General features: G+C 32.2%; 3 protein-coding genes across 9 annotated transcripts in view; 1 reads left to right on the top strand and 2 right to left on the bottom strand.

The window, feature by feature from the left end:
* LOC125055080 (histone-lysine N-methyltransferase eggless) overlaps positions 1 to 2,393 on the bottom strand; it is a 34,066-nt gene extending 31,673 nt beyond the window's left edge. For all 3 annotated transcript variants that reach the window (XM_047657302.1, XM_047657304.1, XM_047657303.1), the window contains exon 1: positions 32 to 2,393. In XM_047657302.1, the coding sequence (XP_047513258.1) occupies positions 32 to 2,072 (2,041 nt within the window). In that variant the 5' untranslated portion in view covers positions 2,073 to 2,393. The remainder of the gene's footprint in view (positions 1 to 31) is intronic.
* A 313-nt stretch (positions 2,394 to 2,706) lies between these two features.
* On the top strand, positions 2,707 to 8,596 carry LOC125055384. 3 transcript variants are annotated; one of them, XM_047657828.1, is made up of 8 exons: positions 2,707 to 2,928; positions 3,040 to 3,168; positions 3,679 to 3,760; positions 4,191 to 4,226; positions 4,579 to 4,682; positions 5,229 to 5,344; positions 6,024 to 6,097; positions 6,868 to 8,596. In XM_047657828.1, exons 2-7 carry the CDS (start codon positions 3,051 to 3,053, stop codon positions 6,072 to 6,074), a joined length of 507 nt encoding a protein of 168 aa, XP_047513784.1. In that variant the 5' UTR covers positions 2,707 to 2,928; positions 3,040 to 3,050; the 3' UTR covers positions 6,075 to 6,097; positions 6,868 to 8,596. The 3 variants fall into 3 exon arrangements, with proteins under 3 accessions (XP_047513784.1, XP_047513783.1, XP_047513785.1); XM_047657827.1 differs by having other exon boundaries at positions 2,708 to 3,168; XM_047657829.1 differs by lacking the exon at positions 4,191 to 4,226 and having other exon boundaries at positions 2,709 to 3,168.
* Positions 8,597 to 8,915: 319 nt separating this feature from the next.
* Positions 8,916 to 23,662, bottom strand: part of LOC125055219 (acetyl-CoA carboxylase) — a 98,084-nt gene continuing 83,337 nt past the window's right edge. For all 3 annotated transcript variants that reach the window (XM_047657571.1, XM_047657572.1, XM_047657573.1), the window contains 18 exons: positions 23,319 to 23,425; positions 22,486 to 22,587; positions 21,334 to 21,436; positions 20,704 to 20,804; positions 20,248 to 20,418; positions 19,374 to 19,593; positions 18,422 to 18,560; positions 17,868 to 18,081; positions 16,715 to 16,901; positions 16,327 to 16,454; positions 15,358 to 15,472; positions 14,388 to 14,565; positions 13,803 to 13,918; positions 13,040 to 13,132; positions 12,856 to 12,950; positions 11,404 to 11,646; positions 10,991 to 11,131; positions 8,916 to 10,224 (listed from right to left, as the gene is read on the bottom strand). In XM_047657571.1, coding sequence (XP_047513527.1) covers positions 10,147 to 10,224; positions 10,991 to 11,131; positions 11,404 to 11,646; positions 12,856 to 12,950; positions 13,040 to 13,132; positions 13,803 to 13,918; positions 14,388 to 14,565; positions 15,358 to 15,472; positions 16,327 to 16,454; positions 16,715 to 16,901; positions 17,868 to 18,081; positions 18,422 to 18,560; positions 19,374 to 19,593; positions 20,248 to 20,418; positions 20,704 to 20,804; positions 21,334 to 21,436; positions 22,486 to 22,587; positions 23,319 to 23,425 — 2,531 coding nt within the window. In that variant the 3' untranslated portion in view covers positions 8,916 to 10,146. The remainder of the gene's footprint in view (positions 10,225 to 10,990; positions 11,132 to 11,403; positions 11,647 to 12,855; positions 12,951 to 13,039; positions 13,133 to 13,802; positions 13,919 to 14,387; positions 14,566 to 15,357; positions 15,473 to 16,326; positions 16,455 to 16,714; positions 16,902 to 17,867; positions 18,082 to 18,421; positions 18,561 to 19,373; positions 19,594 to 20,247; positions 20,419 to 20,703; positions 20,805 to 21,333; positions 21,437 to 22,485; positions 22,588 to 23,318; positions 23,426 to 23,662) is intronic.

Genomic DNA, 23,662 nt, shown 5'->3' with positions numbered 1-23,662 from the left:
CTATATAAATAAAGACTGAAATTGAACTCACCATATTCTGGATCAAATTCTTCGTCATCATCCCCATTATCACCCTCTTCGTCCTCTTCTTGATCCTCATCGTCTTCCATCATCCGAGAAGATTCAGCCAACAGTCCAAGACTGTCTGATGTGTCTTCTGCATCTTCATCAGTTTTTGAGGTAGAAGGAATAGGGTCTTTGTTTTCTTGAAGTTTCTGTATTTGGTCTTCAATGGGTTGAATTGTATCTAGTTTCTGGCTTGCTTTCTTAGATGTGGATAGAATAGCATCATTTGTCATATTGAGATTCTTAGATGTGGATGGATTAGCATTATCCAATTTTAAAGCTGCATCTTTGAGATCCTTAGGTTTGTTTAGAATGTCATCATCTGGTTTCATGGTTTCTTCTTTTTTGGTATGGTCTGATTCAGGGTGTTCTTTCCTAAGATCTTTTAGAATAGTTGTACTGTCATTATCGACTTTAGTATTTTCTAATGGGATCTCAGTTTGTGACTTTGAATTCTCTTCCCCAGAGTCCATTGATGTGCTTGAAATTTTATCATCTTGATGTATTAGATCTTTTGATGAAGAAGAAATATTTTCTTGGTCCAGGCAGTTATCTATAGTTTCTTTACAGGTGTATAAAATTGCATCATTTCTAATTTCTTTTGATGTTAGTGGCTGAAATTCATCAATATTTTTAATTTCTTCAGACAACAATGGATCTTTCACATTCTGGCTTGATATTTGTATATTATCTTGCACTGCTTTTAAATTATCTCCAGGATTTTGGTTTAAAGTTGAGTCTTTATTGTGACATGATACGGTTGATTGATTATTGCTTTCAGCTACAGTTGTCATACACTCATCTATTGTATGGCCAATGTCACTTGTTGAAAGAATGCACTCATTTTCTATGTATTTATCAGATGGCAAGTCAATATTTCCTAACAATAAATCAGTATCTTCATTTGTGGACACATTTTCTGGGTCTGTTGGCAGAATTACATCTATATCAGAAAAGACACTATAATCAGACTGATCAAGGTCTTCAGTATCTGAAATAGGTCTGTCATCTGATGCATCACATTTCTGAGGAGACATTCTATTGGGATCATTCAAATCTGTTGTAAATCTTTTCAGGGTATCTTGCAAATCATCATTGTGCGATAGAACAGACATAGTATTGGATATGTTTGGAGTTGGCTCTAAAATATCATCATCTTCTATAATATTAATAATTTCAGGTTCTGGATCCTCGGAATCAATTAATATTGGTTCATCATCGAGTAAGTTCTCTTCATTTTCAGGGGATTTCAAAAGATCATCTTCTATATTGGACAGTATTTTTTTCATTTTATCAGCCTCAATATCAACAATTGTTTCTTCATTTTTAAGAGATTTTAATATGTGGCTTGCAAAACTAGATTTAGATTGGTCTTCTTCAATTATATTAACATTATCAGTTTTTTTATTTTTTACTAAATGGTCATCATTTTTGTAATCCATAATATTAAATGTATCATTCAATTGACAATCACTGTTACTAATATCTATGTATGTGGGTATTTCCAACATAACATTGGGATCTTTAAGAGTTTTTTTTATTACTGCTGTATTCACTGAAACAGAGTTATCATCAATAGTAGCTAAATTAGGTTTATCTTTTAGTAATTCTGGTTCTACTATTTCAATGCTATTTAAGTTATCACTGTCAGGATCCTCTAGTGCTACTGAATTGTCACTAAGCATTTTACTGTCCTGTACGGTTAATTTATGCTGACTTTCCTTCTTAGAAATAGTTTCATCATCAGAATCTTTCAGTAGTTCCATTTCATCAGCTAAGTTCTTCTCTATACTCTGCTCATCATTATCATCGCAATCATACCATCTTAACTCTATATCTTCACCTGGGCTAACACAATAGGTTTTCTTTTCACTAAAATTTTCTATTGGAGTCAAAGGCTTAACTGTTGCATCAAGAGATTGAATTTGATTTTTGCTACCATTAGATGAAATGTTTATATCATCATTATTACTTGCATTGCTAGCTTCTGATGAAGATGAATCCATCTTTTCAAAAAGTTTTATTTACAGTATTAGTACTACATAAATAATGCCCATAACAATAACATTACATGGACAATATTGCTTTTAGGTTATTTGCATATTATTATAAATATGAACCTTAAAAAATACGGCGAATTACTAAACACATAAAATCAACACCGACAAATCGCAAACATTTTGCAGATACCATAGTGAGAGATTCTTATAATTACATACGGCAATTAAAAGAAATTAATATGCCGAGAATAAGATGTTTTCAGTTTTAAATATTATTGTTAACTGTTATTTTTATTTAACACTAAACAGCTCACAAATGTTCAGTTTCAAAACTCGGAATTATCATTATGACTGATGACATATGAATTCTAAAGTCATAATGTCTTTACTCTTTGATCTATCATATGTGCTTATGACAATTCACCTGGCTATAATGTTTTATTTATAAAGATAGAAAGTGAGTGTCACGCGTGAAGATTGTATGTATATTATATATATATATATATATATATATATTACAAGGCTTAAGTTCCAACTAAATTATCGAATATTTTATCTTTGAGTTAGGTTTTAAAATATTTACCTATTTTTACAAACAAATGACAATACCACTAAATTGTTCATTTATATTTTATTGACAGTTGACACTGACATTCCTAACAATTATTTGGATTTTTAGATCGGGTTCCAATTTCACTTTGGAATTTGGATGTTTAAGTTTTTCCATTTGTTATTTTATATTTTAAAGATTTAGAAAGCCTATTTATCACGCTGCATCAATTACTACATTCACTAAGCTTTCCAAATTAAACTTTACCATTGTCATAGTACTTTCTATCAGCCACCACGAAAACATTTCAATGTATGTCATTAAATGTTTTTATGATGAAATGAGAATTATTGGGATATAATACGAAGCTTTTGCATAATATTACCTATTTAATATTTAATTAAGTGTATTCTGTACCATTAGTCGAATCGAAAATGAACAGTTATTATTCACCTCGTCTGATGATGGGAGCTGCTATCGTAGGGCTTGTGGGCGCTGCTGGAATGTTTCTATATGAACAAGTCTATGCTGAGAAAAGGAGAGCTATGTTATGTAAGTACGATCTTCCCTTCTGAAAGTCAAGTCTAGTTTCAGGAAGTAAACCAGATGCAGCAGTGACCATGCTTAGCCCTAAGTTTCTACTAACCTGTAATTTAGATTTTTATAAACAATGTTAATAAAAATTTGGAAACCTGTTGAAGCACCACTTTAACTAAAGCAAAAGAAACACCAGAATCATTTTTATCACTGTGTAAACACAATTATTAAGAAGAAACTAAAGAAATAATATGGATTGAAAAAAAAAACAGGCACCCAGTTACCAATAACTGGTACAATACTACTACTAGAATGTTATTATAGTGGTTTTTAGGTTAATGTACATATTTATTTTAGATGATCAGTAAAATTAGTATTTTTCTACTGAATGATGTGATTTTTCCTTACAAATACTACAATAATATAATCAATGTCATAAATTTTTTTCAATTAAATAGACATATTTTTTACTATTTGTTCCACAATAGGAAATGCAAATTATTCTATAAAAAATATTATTTTCAGTAAGCGAAGTCGCCAGATTGGACAAGCAAGTATCAAGCATGCGCACAGAATTGGAAGCATTAAGAGAATTACAGAAAGAAACGTATGTATTACAATTATTTAGACCCATGATCTGTGTGCAAAAGTGTGTTTTCTAAACTTCTAAAAATTGCAAAACATATTTTTGTTTCTAAATTTTTTTCAACTTTGTACTCAGTAGAAGATTATTTAATATAAATTAATAACTACTTTCCTCCAGACTAACTGTATTATTTGTTTGTAAGTGTGTATGATAAAAATCCCTCCAATTTGCACATGATATTATAGGTACTACTACTGCTCCATGATGCTGCGGTTGTGTCAGATAACCGCCCATTGTAGTATGAGCGTTACGAACTGGAGGGTGCAGTTATGTTTCTATGCACATACAATTTTTGTTTATCTCAATGTTTAATGTAAATATCTTAGATGTAATTTACTATTACAATGTTCCATAAGTTTTAACATAATATTATCTACTCCTGCTGTTAAAGACGTACTAGAAATGAGAGCGAGTCCTCACGTGTTAGGTACAGTTGTGTATCAATGATACAATGATATAATACATATACTTAAAATGATAATAAGCTGCATTTAATTATTGTTTAATTACATACACGTAACCAGTCTCGGTTGTTATTACATGTATTTCAAACATCATTGATTTTATCTGCAATATTTTTGTCAGTTTTAAAAGTAAAACAACAATTCATAAATCTAAATAAAATTAAGATCTTTTTTATGATTTTTAGAGTATTCAAATGTCTAAGAATATGTTTATACATATAAAAAAAATAGTGTAGACAAAGTGTTTTGTAAAAACTGTAGTTACAAAAGTAGTTGACGCTCTACGTCTTTGACAGCGGGAGTTAATGATTTCAGACTAGCGCGGCGGGTGAAAGCAAAACCTCGAGTGCGTCGTGAAGTCACCCCCGCTGGTGACGCAACCGATTCTGAATATTATACCGATTGTCATTCACTAGTTGGTAAGTAGGGCATGATATTACATGTGTGATAATTAAAAAATAATGCAAACTATAGATTTCCTTACATAATATACCTGGTGTTTGTTTATCAAGCTTTTTTTGGAAGAATACTTCATACATAGTTATCGAGCAGTAACGTTCAATTTTATTGACCAAAGCATTAAACAGGCTGGAATTGCATTGCATTTAAGAAGTTAAATTTGTCTTGAATGCAACCCTATGTCCATAGTAAATAAATATATACGTATATATGAACTTATTTAAATTGTTTTAGAATATGATTTCCCATGGGGGGGGGGGGAGCTTATATATAGATATACGCTCCATAGATTACTAACCAGCATAATGCTGAGGTACAACTACAACACACACATTACACACTTAAAATGAACCTTCTTTTTTTTATTACTATTGTTATTATTTTGTGTGTTTCGTCAGTAATAAATGTTATGTATATATCTATTTAACAATATTAGCAGATTATTGAAATACATAATATAAATTAAAAATATTAAAAAATCTTTAACACTTTATCATATTTTCCAGGCACAGATATAGAGTTCGACAGTGAAGAATTTTATGACGTTCCTTCAGATGAGGAAGACACTCTCAAAGAGTCTATCAAAAATGGTGTTCTTACGTCTTCGGAGAGCTTAGAAAAGGTATATCGTACATGTAGGACTTTCAATTGACGGCATCCACCAATTCGACTTAGGGTCCTTCAAGAAAAGAGCGTACCAATTCTTGAAAGGCCGGCAACGCACTCGCGAGCCCTCTGGCATTGAGAGTGTCCATGGGCGGCGGTATCACTTAACATCAGGTGAGCCTCCTGCCCGTTTGCCCCCCGTTCTATAAAAAAAAATCCAATGTAGAGATAATCGTAGATAACCATGGGCCTGAGGCAAAAATACAAACGAAATTGTATGGGGATTAAATTTGCTTGCGCTTGGTCACGTGACCGTCATTACCCGTTAGTCTTCGGCCCATACTTTGGCTTAACGAAGAGATATTTGGAGATGTATCTTCTATCCCATTTACCATGTAGTGTTGATAAGGGTGTGTGCGACGTTTATATCTGTGTTCATAGATCAGACAATGATAAGTACATTCATTTATATATAGAGTGTTTCATATTTTAATATGAAAATAATATGCCTTCAAGATTTCTTAATAATTTAATTGCTAGTCCTGTAAAGTAATGAAATCGCATTTATCATATTCTGACCTATGGCCACAGATATACATTTTTATACGAGTTCAAAAAACGAAAAACAAAATCATATTTATAATTTTCGAATTGGTTATTTATTAAACTAATTTGTTTTGAATCTATTTTTTCAGGATACGCTACAATCACCGCCCTTAAAACCGCCGAGATCTGAAAGTACATAGCTCATTTAGGAATTATATTGCTGGTATGTATTGACTTTGTTTTATTAGATTGAATATTTTTGAAGTTATACTTCTTTAGGCGCGTTATTAAAAATAGATTAGAGTGAAATTTTACGATGCTCGCGCACCGTGACACAAAATTAACAGAATCAAGTTAGTTCTAGGTGGCATGAAAATCGATAATAACTATGTTCAAGTTGTATATACTAGTATTTTTATATTTAGAACACGTGTTTCGTAACAGTACAATTAAACAGTGTGAATAAATAAATATTATTTTGGTGTTTTTATTAAATCAATTTCATATACGACGGTGATAGTATTTACTTATTATAATTTTATTGATTAATTTTAATATTTATCGTTAATCACTACTGCATTTTAGTTTTTTTTTTTCATACGCCAAAGAAGTATAACTTCTAACGCGTGTACATTAGTACACACACTGTTTTTTTTATATATTTGATTAACTTCAGCATAATGTTATTCGAAATATTTACCAATTTACTTTCAGTCTATGTGTGTATTTAACGCTTGCTCGTACTGTGAAGGAAACATCGTATGGAAACCGGCATGTTCTCGACCAGTCAGGCACAGAAGGCTAATCATCTACATGCCTTTTTTAAAAAAAAAAATCCCACCGCCCATGGACACTCATATTGACAGACGGCTCGCAAGTGCGTTGCCGGGGTATAAAAAACAAATCACGACGCAGATCTCTTGAGCCCTAGGTTTTTTACTGCATGTTAATACTATTTCATATAAAAAGAGAATTCATTTTTTTTCCTTTCAGATATACTTAGTACTTCGGGCAGGGATAGTATAGTTAGTTTTGTGTTAACTGGAATATAGGAAATCTAATTACCATACACATGACACTTTAAATATTAATGTTGTTTACATACATATGTTGACAACTAAGTTATAGCTGTGTTCCCAACAATATAAATATTATAGACATATTTACTGAATTAAATATTTTTTAAATGTTTTGTTCTTATATTTCAAATTCCGTTAAAGAATTATTGATGTACTAAATAATTAATAAAATGATGGTTTAATATAAAATTGTAAATTAATTGCTTTGAAGTGTCATGTGCGGTTTGAATGGAGATCTGTAAGAATTAATAAATAGTTCACATTAATTTTTACTAAAATTTTGATCTATTATATCTTTAATTTTCCTTTACTGTTTTTCTGAAAATTAATGTGAATTTTAAGCATTTATAGGGTTTAGTAAAGTACGTCTCGAGTAACGGTCAATTGTAGGATGGGTGACCGGTGTAATTCATATTACAGAATTTTTAAAATAATTTGTATATTCACACGATTATTAAATTGTAACTTATATCCAGACTTCCCTACTATTTTTTTTTTCTAAAATTTCATTTGGCTGATTAAATCTGAGCTGTATTTCGTAACAAAAATTATCATGACTGTTGATCGTCATACTTATGACGAAATACCTTAAAATGTTTGAAGATTAGATTCGACTCACTTTACATACTGTTACGTAATTGTTTTTATTATTTTATTACAAGATCCAATAAATATATTTTAATTCAGAAAATCGTCTGGGCTAGTCTGGTATAACATGTATTATTATAATTGTGACATTTGATGCCAAAAATCGACCACCGAATAATGCTCAAAATATATAATTGTATATATGAATTGGTGTTTAAAATAATATTATTAAATATTGGAATACATTTAACCCTGTGACATTTATTTCATCTCACCTACTCTGTATGAACTACAATATCCAACTAATAAACGTTAAATACAAATTATTATTAATAAACCTTTAGTAAGATTGTTTTAATTTTTATCAAATTAGATTGTTTTTTTTTAATAATGTCAAACGAAATATTTGGTTTAGTAGAGCGAGTACTCATAATAACATTTCTTAATACAAATTTATTCTACACGGTTGCAAAAAAGCGAAACGTTAATATATAGGTAATAAATTCCTGATTATATTCGTAAGTTTTATTGAGAAGGTCAAACGCGTTAGGTCATTGAACTCCATACTATTTAGCAGCGATATTTTATGACATTCCAAGGATGTTGTAGTTTGTTGAATACAATAATTTTGACTTATTTGATATATTTTTATATATGGCTCACAGCCTAGGTAAAATTGAGTAGATATTCAATTATTTTTACGCTAATAGAGCCATACTTTCATGTTTATATATTGCATAGCTTACCGTTTAAATAATCTAATTATCATAATGTTATGTCATGACATCGTGTATTAAAGAGCCTTAATTTAATGAATTGGATTATTTAAAAAAATATGTAGGTATGGAGAGATATCTTTTCTATTTCGAATAAAATATATAATTTTGTGACCGCATTGCTTTGTTATCTAAAGTTATATTTAGAAACTTTAGCTATTAATATAATTCCTGTTATTAAAATTTATTTTAACAAAATTATACGTTAATATGCGAATTAAAATGGACTAATACATTGTGGGTACGGATTTATTTTGTTGAATAAAATGTTTTGCCAAATAGAAGTTTTTTCTTTATAGTATTACAATCACGACGTTACAAAACCTTTCATGAACTGGCTATAGTTAATAATAATTTTTTTACAAGAATATGGTCTGTTTTAGCGGCTTTTTCTAAAAGTAAATAGTAGTTTTCCTTTAGTAAAGAATATATGTATATATATATATATATATATGTATATACATTGCATCAGAATTTACATATAAAGATTCTATATATTTTTGAATTGGTGGCTCTTAGCTGAACACAACCCAATGTCGATTAATCTTCAAATAATCATAATGCCCCACATGTTTTAGAATAAAAATAAAAAGTCATAGATATATTAAATATTTATTAACTATTTATACAAAACATTTTCCTAACACCATGTTTGTGTTTACAAAGCAACATACAGATGGTCCCAAAAATTAACTAAAAAATACCCGCCAGCGAAATTTGTGACTACGTCAAGCGTGATCTCTACAATCTGTAGACTGACATTTTTTTTATTTAGATTTTGTATAACAAAATGGTTATATGTATATATTTGTTGTCAGTTTAAAGTAAGAAATCACGCTTGATATGTAATTATCACTTACTATTGAATAATTGCGACAATCACACAGATTGGCCATATCCGATTATAAATTACAAAAAAACAATCGACAGAAAATTATTTATCAAAAACAATTATTCGTTTATGGTTTAGCAATGTCAAAATGATTAAATATTTGTATTTAAGGGTCACAATTACCGGTTATGACCAATTGAAGAATCTGGAGATTTCATATCCGTAGAAATCTATGTTTTAAGGAATGTGCTTAAAAATGAGAATTTGCATATTCAATCCTCAGTTAAGGTAAAAGCAGATGCTATATTCGCATCGTTTATAATTCGCTAAAAATAAAAAAAATACTTAAATTCGAGATGAATAATTTAATTTCAACAATTCATAACTACGAACACATTCAACGGTTTTAATAATAAGCTTTAACAGATCTGTAATTAAAGGAGAGAGAGAGAGAATGAGAGGAGAGATAAGTGGACTTTATCAATTTAGTATACATTTAATTAACAAAATAATAAGCATGATTTTATCAAGTTTTCCAAAACTAACTTTAAAAAATTGCATATTTTTAATTTCAAAACATACAATAAATAAAGTAGAGAGAGTGTTTGACACTATCAATGTGCCAAAGCTATAAACATACATCACATATCACACTGATAAAGTATATATATAAATTGGAATAAGCGTTCATATACTAGACCTTCTGTTTAAAATACACTTGTACTCGCTTAATTTCAACCAAACAATCCCAAACTCACTGAAAAATAGTTCGTTTATATAAAAACAAGAAATTCCTTTGGCTTATTGAATCTTGATGAAATAAATAAAATTTACTATTGTCTGTCATGTTTATAAGTAAAAATAAATATTATTTTAAAATAAATGTATAACATCAAAAATCCCCGGCCATATTTCATTTATAACCTGCAAATAAATTCAAATATACCAAAAAATTTAGTGTTGCCGTCTCACTCTCAACTGTAGATACTGAAAGAGACTAATTGTTGTAATCCTGTTCTATTTCTAAAGCCGATAATTTTCTCATGAATTCAGCACGCTGGGACGGAGTTAGTTCCTGCGAAAAAACCATTAAATACACTCAGCATTTCAAACACCTTTAGCATAGTTAATATTTTTGATAGCTCCTTACACAATAATCTTTTAATATCTATATTCATATATTATATATTTATTTACACTTCGTTACATTTATAAAAAAAAAAACAAATAACATAATACATAAAAATTATAAGGCATGCAACGTACGGCCTTATCGCTACCAAGCGATTTCTTCCAGGCAACCCTAATAAGGAAAAAATTCAAAAAAGAAATATGATGCACGAAATGCATAACCAAATTTTATAAAAAATTATAGAAACATCAATCTTAATCTAAAATACTTAAAAAAATAATTGATAAACTAAAAAGCTAATCGGATTCATGAATTGGGATGCAATACAAAAGAATAAGAAAGCTATTTGGTTTGAGTTAAATAGTGTTGACAGTCTATTATAACTATTTGATTTGAGTTAAATAGTGTTGACATTCTATTATAACTATTTGATTTGAGTTAAATAGTGTTGACATTCTATTATAACTATTTGATTTGAGTTAAATAGTGTTGACATTCTATTATAACTATTTGATTTGAGTTAAATAGTGTTGACATTCTATTATAACTATTTGATTGGAGTTAAATAGTGTTAACATTCTATTATAACTATTTGATTTGAGTTAAATAGTGTTAACATTCTATTATAACTAACTGGTTTGAGTTAAAAGCTATACTACTAATAATTAAATATGGTAGATTTCTACGAAATTTTACCAAGGCTACTTACCATGACAAGCTGGTTGACGTTTTGAAGTACAGCATCCTGCTTAATGGCTCTAAGGTTTCTCTCCAGAACCGAATCCTGGTCCAATGCTTGTTGTTCCAACCACCGACAAACCGCTTCGTTATCGTTCTCCCATTGGTGAGACTAAAAAATTGGATCTAGTCAAACACTATTCAAAATATATATTTTTTAAATACTCATTATTTAATTGTTGGAATTATATCTAAATTATAAATAATCACAAAGAAATAAGTAACATATGTATATAGTATAAATTTAACTGGCTTTAACAGAAACATTCTAAAAATAATCGTCAATACATTCTAAAATTATTACTTTATCATAGAAATTCATTGAGAGTCTTCAAAGGTCTTATTATAATACCAATCTTAGATGCCTTTTAGCTACAATTGTACCTGTGTCTCCCCTCGGTCCTCCGTGAACCACCTCCTCAAGGTAGCGGCAGCGGCCCTCTGGTCGATGCTATCCGGCCCCGTGGCATTCTGAACCCTCCTCTCTTGAAGGTTCTGGTGCAAGAGCCTTCGAAGCCTCCAGTAGAGAATCTTCCGGGAGTTCTTCCAGGGAACGATGTCGAATATGCAACCTTTTTCGAGCATACGTTCCGCTGTATCGTGGAGTTCGGCGAATTGTATTGCAATCTATAAAAAATTAAACAATATCAACTTGTATCTCGACTGAATCACACCTTGTAATCTTAAAATTAAATTTAACAAAATTAACTTTTTATATATTCTTGCCTAAAGGGACTCCTTTTAATGATATATTTTAGTTTATGTTAAGTTTAGTTATTTTTTCAATACATTTCAATGTATATTTTATTATTTCTTAGATTAGATTGTTTTTAATACATTTTTTTTTTTAATATTCATTTTAACTAATGTTCCTTTCTAATTACTTTTGGATCCCATTGGTAGTACCGTACAGTACCGTTGACCTCAGAGCTAATACTTTCCTCGCTTAACAAATAAGTATAGCAATACAGCAAGGAAATGCTGCCAGCGTTTAAGGTACACCGCCACAGGGACCAAACTTTTTAAATTTGTTTTGATTTTCTTTTTAATAATTTTTATTATTACTTTGTAGATTAAGAATATTGTAATCACTGTATGTGTGTGTTGTACATAAATTTTATTAAATAAATTTTTAATTAATACAAGAAGTTTATTTTGTTTTAAAATATTACATAAATTTATATACATATTTTTTAAATAAATTGCAGCTTTTATAGACGAGCGCGTACAAATTTACTCAGTAGAGCGCCATTTACGCGTGTCTTGCGCCCCCTGAATATTATTATGTGAGACTGCTATATTTAGTTACTCACTGGCTGAATTCACAAGAATAGCATTATATATTATTAGTTATAAAAAGGTGAAGGTTTTCTTGTTTTCTTTATGTTATTAGTTTAATTATTAATAAGTTTTCTATTGTATTAGTATTAAGTTACTGTATAAAATAAAATAAATTAATATTATTTTAACCATCTAACAAAACCACACCTAACACATTGTTTCGAAAGACTAGTTTGCAAGTACAAAAGAAAATTATATATCTTTACTAGCTGACCTGGCAATCGTCGTTTTGCCATGTATATCATTTATAATAAAAAATAGGGGTTGATCGTACAGGGGTGAAAATTAGGGGTTTTAATGCTGAATCATAAATAAAAAAAATAAAAAATTATCTAAAAATTACAAAAATAATAATTTAGGGTTATATTTCCGATTCTCAGACATACCCAATATGCACACAAAATTTCATGAGAATCCGTGAATCCGTTTCGGAGGAGTTTAACTACAAACACCGCGACACGAGAATTTTATATATTAGATAATATTTTCACTAACCTGGTGGTACACCGGCGCCAACTCCTTTTCCCTGGCTTTGGCATTCTTCTCCCCTGTAGTTAATTCGCTTTCCAAATCTCTTATTTTACTTTCAGCTGAAAAAATCATATTTATATTTTTAATTAAAACAAACAATTCTGAGGCCTAGACCTAAAAGGTTGTAGCGCAATTGGTTTTGGTTTACCTTGTCTGCCGACGTCCGTTTTAATGAGGACTTCGTCCACAGAGCCTCTTCGGTCTAAATTCTTTGATATATCCTTTATTTGTTCTTTCAGCTCTGAAACAACAAATAAACAAATTAATAATCACTTTTCATTATTTTATAGGGTAGATAAATTAACCACCATTTCAAATTAAATTGTTTTGCCTTGTATATTATTTCTAGGAAACATTTTTTTAGATCAATAAAAATAACTATCTACATTACTTAGAAATTTAGGTAGTTAGAAAATTAGGGGTTGTATGTATTTTAATGCTATATCATAAAAAAAACATTTTTTTTTTCTAAAAATAAAAGAATAAAATTTTGGTGTGAACATCCCTTATCACTTAGGGGTTTGAAAGATAGATAGCAGCCGATTCTCAGACTTGCTGGATATGCATAAAAAGTTTTAAAATAATCGGTCGAACCGTATCGGAGGAGTATGGGAACGAACATTTTATATATTAGATGTTACGATTACAAAAATAATATATAAAGTCAATATATCAGCATTCAATAACATCCATCATACGCACTGACTCACGTACGAGTGGTACCTGCGTGCACGCACACATACGCGCAAAACCAGATTTATGTAGTTATTTGTGAGTAACGATAAAAAGATGTCGATAAAAATTAATAATATGTATATGCTACAAATGTTCTGTGAATTTTTACCAAATACTAAGGTCCAAAGCATTAAAAACAGTTTATTAGTTTCGTAAGATTTTAGTTTGCTACAAACCAGATATCCTAGCGCCCAATCTCAATAGTTCCGGATCTAAACGATGCATTGTTTTGACTATATCCCGTTGCTTGAACTTGACTTCGACAATTCCTTCAGGCTCTAATACACCACCCCTACAAAAATAAATAACAAAATATGTACTCGTGATAAAATGTCGACCTGAAATATTAATATGAAACTGTCAAAAACAGAACAAGTGTGCTCCACGGCATAATGCTGAGTCAGGGCCAGTTACAACGACAACACACACATATTTAATTTTAATTTTTCAATTTTTTTTTACTATTATTATTTTGTGTGTGTCTATGGCTATGTCAATATCAATATCTACTAATTATGTATGAAAGTGATTTTTTTGCCGATTTTTCCAGTTTAAAGGACTACTTGAATATACGAAAGTAATTGATGTTGTTCAGTGACATACACACGTACAGTAGAATTATATATACATAATATATAAATAGATGGATTACTAGTTAGTAAGTACGTTACGCAACGTATTGGTTACAATTATTACGTTATTTCCATATAAATATAATGGTAACCATGGCAACACGAACCGTTTTAACTATATTGACATACCTGGCATCATTGTCAGCGTACATCTCCATCCTATTGCCATTGACACTGGGGTCAACGACCGCCCAAGCCCCGCCCCTTAACTCCGCCCCCGGAGGAATGTAAACTATAACTGGAGCCGTTGCCCCACGTAACGCTCGGACTATTTCAGCTCCGAACTTCAGGATTTGCTCGTACATATCTAAAATTAAATAAAAATACAATATTTTGACAATAAATTTCAATATTTTTAATATTTTTTATTTTATTATATTGAGGGTAGACCTACCAAGGCCATTATGGTAGACTCTATATTTATAACTTCTTAATATTTGTTTAAATACATTATGTATGGCATAGCTGCTGAACTTTTAAAATAAGCATGTAGTAATAAAAAAATGTGTGCGTGTACTAGGTGTACACACGTAAGAAGTGAAACTTCTTTATTACCTTATTTTTCGAAAAATGATCTACTATATGCAACTTTACAGAAATTGGTTAAATAAAGTTAAATTAGATAAAGTTTAACAAAAGGCTTTTATTATCATAGACATGAATACAAATACAATTATTTCATTTTAACTTATTACTGTACTACTATATAGTACTAAGATTATTACAGAATTTCATTAATTGTAATAGAATTATTAGTATTACTATCATTGTTATCGTTATTATATATTTTTGTTACTAATGGCTTCGATCAACCGTGGTAGGGACAAGAAAAAGATGGCGCGTAACCGAAAAATGTGACAAATGTATGTAAATTTTTTTCCAACGCCGATAAAGAAGTTTCAATTCAAAAGATGGCGCGTAACGGAAAAATGTGACGCGTAACGGAAAAATGTTACACTAAATTTTTTTCCAACCCCGATAAAGAAGTTTCACTTCAAAAACAAAAAAATCAACATAGGTATTCAGTGTTACTCAATTCAAAAATATATAGGTTAAAAAGCGTGTTTAAAAATATTATATAATCAAGATAAATACACACCCTTCTGACCACCGCTGAAGCCTCGCCAGTTAGCAAATATAATAATGGGCAATCCTTCCCGAGTGAAGTCATTTATTGCCTGAGCCGTCTTGTAGGATGAATCCGGGAACCAGACCTGTGACGAGAAAACCATATATTATTCTTATTCCTATCCGGTGCACTCTTGCCAGAGTGGTCGTGATCGCTATGAAGTGGTAATAGAAGGGGCAGATGTGATGCGCTTCACGACGTTGCGCGATCGTTGCCTATTAGAGGTCATCCTGCTGCACTGATTGAGTGAGTCTCCTACGGCAGACTTGATTTGGTCAGTCCAACGCGCAGGTGACCTTCCGCGCGGTCTAGTGCCTTCCACCTTTCCCTCCATTATTACATATTTATAAGTTCAACAGTAATACATTAGGCATTCTATATAGAAGTATCTACGCTATTGTTTGCCAACGTGGGGCCCACGCCTCATAAGGGGGCAATTTCTTACTTAATACTGTATACTTAAATTATTTGGAATTAGAATTTCAGTTTTTCATTATGTTTTAAAAATTGACTTACTATGTTTCGTTAAGAATTTTCTAGTACGCTACATTTTTTGATACTTATTAAAACCTATCATTTAAGTTTCTTAAGTGAACATTTCAATTTTTTTATATTAGAAATTATGTATTTACCCTATTAGGGAGTATAAGAATTTTAGAAGGGGGGGGGGGGGGGGAGAGGCATGGCACAAATGTAGAGAAATACTGGTCTACGCTATCAAGGTATTTTTTTTTAATTTTACCCAAAAAACCACCACTATGTGGAACCTTCTGACGTATTTCCCAATTCGACTTAGGGTCCTTCAAAAAAAGAGCGTACCAATTCTTGAAAGGCCCTATCACTTAACATCAGATGAGCCTGCACGTTTGCCTACTATAACATTAAAAAAAAACTTACGCGGCTTCGAAACATTTAGCTAAATATTGATTTGATACTAACCTGTCCAGCCTGCTGAACAGTTTTGGCCTCGGAGTCCCAGTTGGCTGGATCGGCTGGTAAGGTCAATTCCACTGTACGAGTCTCAACTGCTATAACTCCCACGGGAATACCTCCGAGACGGGCACGACCTAGAACAGAATTATAGTTATAACTTTTTTTCAAAATCTCTAACCGAAAAATTACTCTTTCACTCTCTCTCTCTATCTGTGCATGTGTAAATAATTTCCATATGCTTGAAAAGGTCGTTACTTGTCCATATTGTACGATTACTTATTTCAGAAACCATCCTTGCAAAAATATAGTAACTCAAGAATTTGGTCCTTCAAGCCGGAATTTTAAACTCACGCATAGCTTTATTAGATTTGTATCAATTTTATTAAAAACTTACCGGCTATAACAGTCTGTGCCCACGGACGCATAATCTCATCAAATGAACCGGCGTCGAAGAATCCGAGTCGATTTCCTTCGCCCGTGAGCATAAACCGTGGGTCATGAGCAGTTCTCGGTGGAACCCATTCTACTGGTCTATCTATTGGATCCGCACTACGCAGTATGGGCACTATGCTTAGTTTGTCCTGAAAATAAAATTAATAACTGATGTGTATGAAGTAAAATCGAAACAGTTGTGGTACTTATTTACATGTTAAGTGAAGATGAATATTAAGTCTAATTTCAAAATAAACTCAAATTCAAAATATCTTAATTCATATAGGTAAACAAGTACACTTATGAATTGTCAAAAAGAAGTTAAATTAATTGTAAATTTACATTTACTACCAGTTCGCAAGTCAAGGGCGTAGAGCGGGTTAGAAGAACTGGCAAGAAACTTTCCGCCACTCTCTTTAATCGCTAAGTTTTGAGTCATACAAATTGTTTGAACTGGAGCAAATCAATCCCAAGAATTAGGATCATTTAAGTATTCGTCAAATTTATAAAAATCTTTATTGATTAATTTACCGTTAACAAGAGTTTTGAATTTATTCAGAGATAATTCTCTAATTTCAGAGTTTGTTGTGAAAGTCTCTAACAAGAATGCAAAGAAACCAAACAGTAGTCAACAAAAATTCGTACGGCTGTGTAAAGTGCACATTAACATTTAGGGCTGTCACGGCCTATTTTTTAGGCTAGACTACTGAAAAAAAAAGGTACTCAAAATTGTTTGACCGCTATAATTCAATTCTCGAATAAGGGAGCGTTCAAGTATTATGTAACGAATTTTCCGGGGGTTCTTTTGTAAAACGATGCGGGGCGATATTGAATGACGCGTTATTATTAATATTATTTTCGACTTTCCAGTACTTTACACCACATAGTGGTAACTTTTAGGTTTAAAGATTCACGAAACGTTTTACTATACTTGAGTACAGCACTGTACTTGGGTACAGAAAAACGTTTTAGCGCATTACAGGGGGGGGGGGGGTCAATAATCTCCTAAAAGTTGCGTGACGTAATACTTAAACGCTCCGTAATCAAATCAAATAAAAAATATATTTTCCTAAATAGTAAAAGACTTAGAAATATTATAAAGTCATACAACTTACTTTAGGTATGTACGAGAGCCATTTAACTGTGGTCCTTATGGCCTCAAGGTCAGATGGCGCTACGGCGTGTGTCACACCATTATTGTACATAATCTGTATACCACCCAACTGGTTATTACTGGCGTAAACCGGTTTGCCCAGTAATTTATTCAACGCCATGTAACCGGTTAGAACTATGTACGACGATTCTACTTGGATGACTCGGTGGCCTAATCTGCAATAATATATTTTTATAATAAACAAACATTGTAGTCAATGCAATGTAAGTATGTGAATGAGTATGTTGATGAAGCTATGTATGTCAGAACCGTAGCAAGTGGATATCCATGGTCTCTGCCTTCCCCTTCAGGAAAAGGGGTGATAATATAAATACATAAACAAAATAATTATTTATTATTACTATACTTATTGATTTAAATTACTAATTAATTTTATCTTTGTAGGCATTTTGGATACAACAAAAGCGTGAAGAGTCGATGCAAGTATACAATTTATATGATTTATTCAAGCTTATTATTACTTTGCGACATATAAACCACCAAAATATTACCAACCTGACAACATAAGATCCAATACCAATAGCCCTGCACGTAACAACGGAGATAGTGACGATGTCTTCATACGCCTGTGCTGTTTCCCCAGCAATCAAACCCGCGTCCCGCAGACATTCCACTCCCAGGCCATCTTCTTTGCCTGTCAATCATTAATGCTATGTAGATACAAGTGTGAATTAAATTGATTTGAATAATTTTAAATGCCTTTTGTGAACAATTAAAAGAATCACATCAAAAAGCCGCTGGGAAATCGTTAGTTGAACATTTCTAACCTGAGTTATATGTTTTAGTTAATAATTTAAAAGCGCATACCAATAGATATTCTAAATTGTTAGCTTTGGTAGTAATACATGTGCCCTTTAGTATTTCATACACTCTTAAATTGTAATATAACATTCTCGTTTCCGATGTATGTACACGAATGTACAATAGGTCAATAGGTTATGGGTTCTTGGGGTTATCTTTTTTGTCCAGCGTCGCAACCCCTAATTTTATGTTAGATAAAAGATCTTGTTCTGAACTATTAAAGACAGTTGACAGCTTCGAACTAAGAGTTTCATTCATTTGAACATCCAACAACCGTCAACCAAACTTTATTCGTGTAATAGACAAAAATTTTAGAAAAGTTAGGACGTAAAAAACTTTTTTATAATGTAACATATGGCGAACGGGCAGGATGTTCACCTGATGTTAAATGGGACCACCGCCCATGAACTCATATTGCCCGAAGGCTGAGTAGAATAAGAATTGGTAGGCCCTTTTCTAGAAGAACCCAAAGTCGAATTGGTTCGGAAATACTTCAGTGGGCAGCTGGTTCCACAAAGTGGTGGTGCGGGGCAAAACTGCCTTAGAAAAGCTCACTTGTGGAACGACAGACGTCGAGGTGATAGTATTTTGTTTTCTGATGACGTCCGATGATGAAAGTACGAACATATAAACAATAGACACTTACCGATAACATCAGTGATCTTATATCTGGTCTCCCCTTCATCATCTATCAATGTCGTCTTCACAGACCCCATAGGACCCAAACGAGAATAGGCTTCGGGGCTCAAATAGAGATACTTAAAGCCCCGATCGGGGTGTTCTGCGTCAATCCAGGCTACTTTGAATTCGGACTTCACTTCCTCAGCGACTCCGATACGCGCACCCGAGTTTACGCTTACGTACACCTATAGAAAATTTGATTTTATAGAAAAATACATTTGCAAGATATAGTAATATACACTTAACATTATATAAAAAGTAATATAGTAGAAAAAAAATGAAAAAACAATCAGTGGCGCTGCAACCTTTTTAGGTCTGGGCCTCAGATATCTGAATATATTTTATTATCATATGTCAATCTGGGTGATCAAAAAGGTGGGTGATCAGCCTCCTGTGCCTGACACGCCGTTGACTTTTTGGGTCTAAGGCAAGCCGGTTTCCTCACGATGTTTTTTTTTCTTCACCGTTCGAGCGAATGTTAAATGCTCACATAGGAAGCAATTCTATTGGTACATAGCCGGGGATCGAACCTACGACGGGATGAGAATCGTACGCTGAACCCACTAGGCCAACACTGCTGAAATACAAGTAAAATAAAACCAATTTTAAATACCTGTCAACATTAGGTAATGAAATTTTGATGTAATTTGGACTATACACATTCGAATAATCCAACAAATATTTCGATATGACTTTTAGTTTCCGACAATTTTGTTATTTACAAAATTTAATATTATTAGAAGAAATAAATAGATCGTAATAATAAAAAAAAATTAGGTCGGTGGAGAATGATGAACTATTGTTCATTTCATTAAATTTCACAGTTATCGTCAACTCACCCTCGGTATTTTGTGCTCCCGCGCATATTCTGATGCCCTAAAGTACACCCAGTCTTCTTGTGGTCCGAACGAGCCCATGTAGTAAGTAAGGTCATTGGCTATGAGGACAATATCTCTTCCCTCGGGATACTCCGGGGTGAATAGGGTAATGCGCCATGCGACCATGCCGACCTGTGAAAGATCCATATTCTTATCAAGTTATAATTTCGTTGACAGCACTGTCAAATATGTCAAACTTTTTTTTAAAAATTGGTTTGACAGCTTTTGATATAAGTTTGAATGACGTTCCAGGGAACGGACCTAAGATGACCAGAAATCTAATTCTAACGAAAAAGAGATTTTAACATAATAGTGAGGTTAGGTTAGCACGTATTTTGTTTTTAATTGAAGATAATTTAAGTATTTATTTCGACACTTTTTCATACAGATTTCAAAATGCCTACAAGCGGGACTTACATTATTCTGTCCAGGCAATCTTGTAACTTCCATGATCCGTCTCTCTCCATCATTCTCCATCACCAATTCCACCAGATTCATCACGTTGTCTGGTCTTGGACCTATATACAATATAATAGTAATTATCTACAAAGCCTACTGTTTCTATAAGTAGTTGAATTTTCTATAGTTAGCGCTTTTTAAAGCCGTAACTTGTCATAAAAGAAACAACTAATTATAAGTAGTTTTGAAATGGAAACCAGGCATTTGTTAGCACCCGAAATTTACGACATTTATATTAATAACAACGTAGTTTTTTTTTTTTTCATTTTCTATACAAAAACATATACGACACAAGACATTAACAGTAGGTAAAATAAAAATGTTGTATTTATATTTATATGGACATCCTACGAGTGAAAGCCTCCTCTAAGGCAATTTTCTATTTTTTGATCTTCAGCCATTTCCCCCCCCCCCCTTTTTTTAAACGCGCTATCGTTTCGTCTTTTGTTTTTACAGGCCCAGGACATTATTTTTTTAAATTATAGCCGTTCCGTGTGTGTAAGCGTTGTTGTTGAAAGTTTAGGATAATTTTGTATACTATATCATTAATAAACATAGCGTATAACAATAGCATATAAATAAACATACCATCAACAGATCCCTCTTCGATATAGTCCCGCCATTGGTCTTCCACCATTTGTCTGAACATATCCGGTATATCGTATACATATGTTGTTCCTTGTGAAGTGGCCTAAAAAAAATTATATATTTACTAGATAATTATACTACTTTTATTTACGGCGAACTTCGTATCACATACATATATTTGGGAAACTTAATATATTTTTTTAAAACAAACAATCATCGGATCTATAAATATGACAAATGACAATTTTTTATTTCTTAAAAGACAAAAAGCAGTCATTTTCTTTACATATTATATATTATTCCCATCTTTTAAACTTTCCCTGAACTTGCAAAAATATTTAAAGGTCATAATTAGCCAAACTGTACAGAAAACCTCGAGTTTTAGTGAGACAAATCATAAGCAACTCATTTTTATATTTATAGATTCTCAGTTTAATCACGCACGTGTAGTTTGCATAGAATACGTAATTTATCGTATTGACGTATACGAATACTCGACGAAACTATCGTAACTTTTGTGCTGATTTTCATAGCTTCATGAAAGATCATGTTCTCCAGGCCTCGGCCATGGCTCTATTGTACCCTGGAGATAGATATGCCAGACAGCGTAGAGATAGAGTACAGGGAGAGGGAGTACAGCGGAGAGGGAGAACAGCGGAGAGGGAGAACAGCGGAGAGGGAGTACAGCGGAGAGGGAGTACAGCGGAGAGGCAGTACAGCGGAGAGGGAGTACAGCGGAGAGGGAGTACAGCGGAGAGGGAGTACAGCGGAGAGGGAGTACAGCGGAGAGGGAGTACAGCGGAGAGGGAGTACAGCGGAGAGGGAGTACAGCGGAGAGGGAGTACAGCGGAGAGGCAGTACAGCGGAGAGGGAGTACAGCGGAGAGGGAGTACAGCGGAGAGGGAGAGTTTATTGCCGTTCTTATCCGTTCGAAGCCCTGGGTTAGAGAACTGGTATTTTTTTATAGACTTTACTAAAAATACACCTATATATATATGATTTCTGATTTTGATAGAAGACCTCTAACTTAACTATAACTTAGCTCCAAAATTCTCTATAGTGGGACGGATGTTGTACATTATATCAACTAATAAAACCCTTAAGAAATTTAAGTATGTATTTTTAAAATAATAATAAATGTATGGAACTTACCAAAAACCGTTTCTGCTGCAGATAATCCTTGGTAACATATGGCGTGGATATCGGAAGACCATGCATGGGTCCTTGTTTGGGGCCATAAGATTGGAATATTATCTGTAAAGAAATAATATAATTTTGGAACGAATTTCATAAATATTAAAAGTGTGATTTGATATAAATTAAACCAAAAATAGCTACTTTATAGTAATTAGGTATTAAAACTAAAATAATATCTAACTTAAAAAATAGTTTACAGTATTCTATTAGCCTTTTGGTAATTGAAGAGCTGGGAATTTTTTAAGTGAAAGGCGCATGAGGATAAAAATTTTACGGATACGTCACGAAGATGTGCAGCGTTTGTATCAAAGAAAAGGGAGAGAACGATTGAAACCGATTGAGAGAGAGCGAGAAGGGCGAATTAGTTACCTATTAAAGGAATTCTATTTTTTAAATTAAAATTTCGTAAAGAGAATTTATGAAATATTAGTATTTTATATTTTATGCAAAATAATTTATTGAAATCTCAAATAATGAATTGTAAATTAAAATGCCCCGTGTTTTTATTATTATTATTTGTAAATACTTTCGACACTTATCTAATATTTTAGTGACAATTAAATTCATTCAATTCTTAACATAATATCTTCCTTTTTTCCCCCCTCTAAGTCTCGGAAATTTTTAGATTTGTATAAATATGAACAAGACTAAAAAATAGTTTGCCAAAGACGTTTAACTTCTGACATGTACACTTTATACGCACGCACTTTTTATTTATTTAAAATGGTTCCCAAATCTTAAATTGCAATGCATTGTTATAATATTATGATTACACTAGTGATACTAACCACACCAGTCTTTGGGTCGGAGACCTCTTCATAACTGTATACGTCCAGGGAATATCCAGAGCCATTTGAGAGGCACAGACGAATTGTTTTCGTTGGAGATCCGGGACCTGCGAAATTTTTGAAGTGAAACTTCTTTAGAATCGTTGTGATTTCAAACCGGATGCAACGGAAAAAGCGACAGTAAAAAGAGAGACACATAAATTAATAGGATTTGGCGTGAGAGACAGTGAGATAGGAGGCATTATACAGTGTATAAACTTTAAATTAGTGTGTTTTGAATTTAAATTTGAACATTTTCTGAAATAAAAAAACAGATTTGATGAAAATTAAATAAGTAAGTCAAG

This window comes from Pieris napi, chromosome 13 (assembly GCF_905475465.1).
Source record: "Pieris napi chromosome 13, ilPieNapi1.2, whole genome shotgun sequence".
NCBI classification, from domain to species: Eukaryota; Metazoa; Arthropoda; class Insecta; order Lepidoptera; family Pieridae; genus Pieris; species Pieris napi.
Note: the sequence above shows the minus strand (reverse complement) of the source record. Positions and strands in the feature narration are given on the sequence as shown.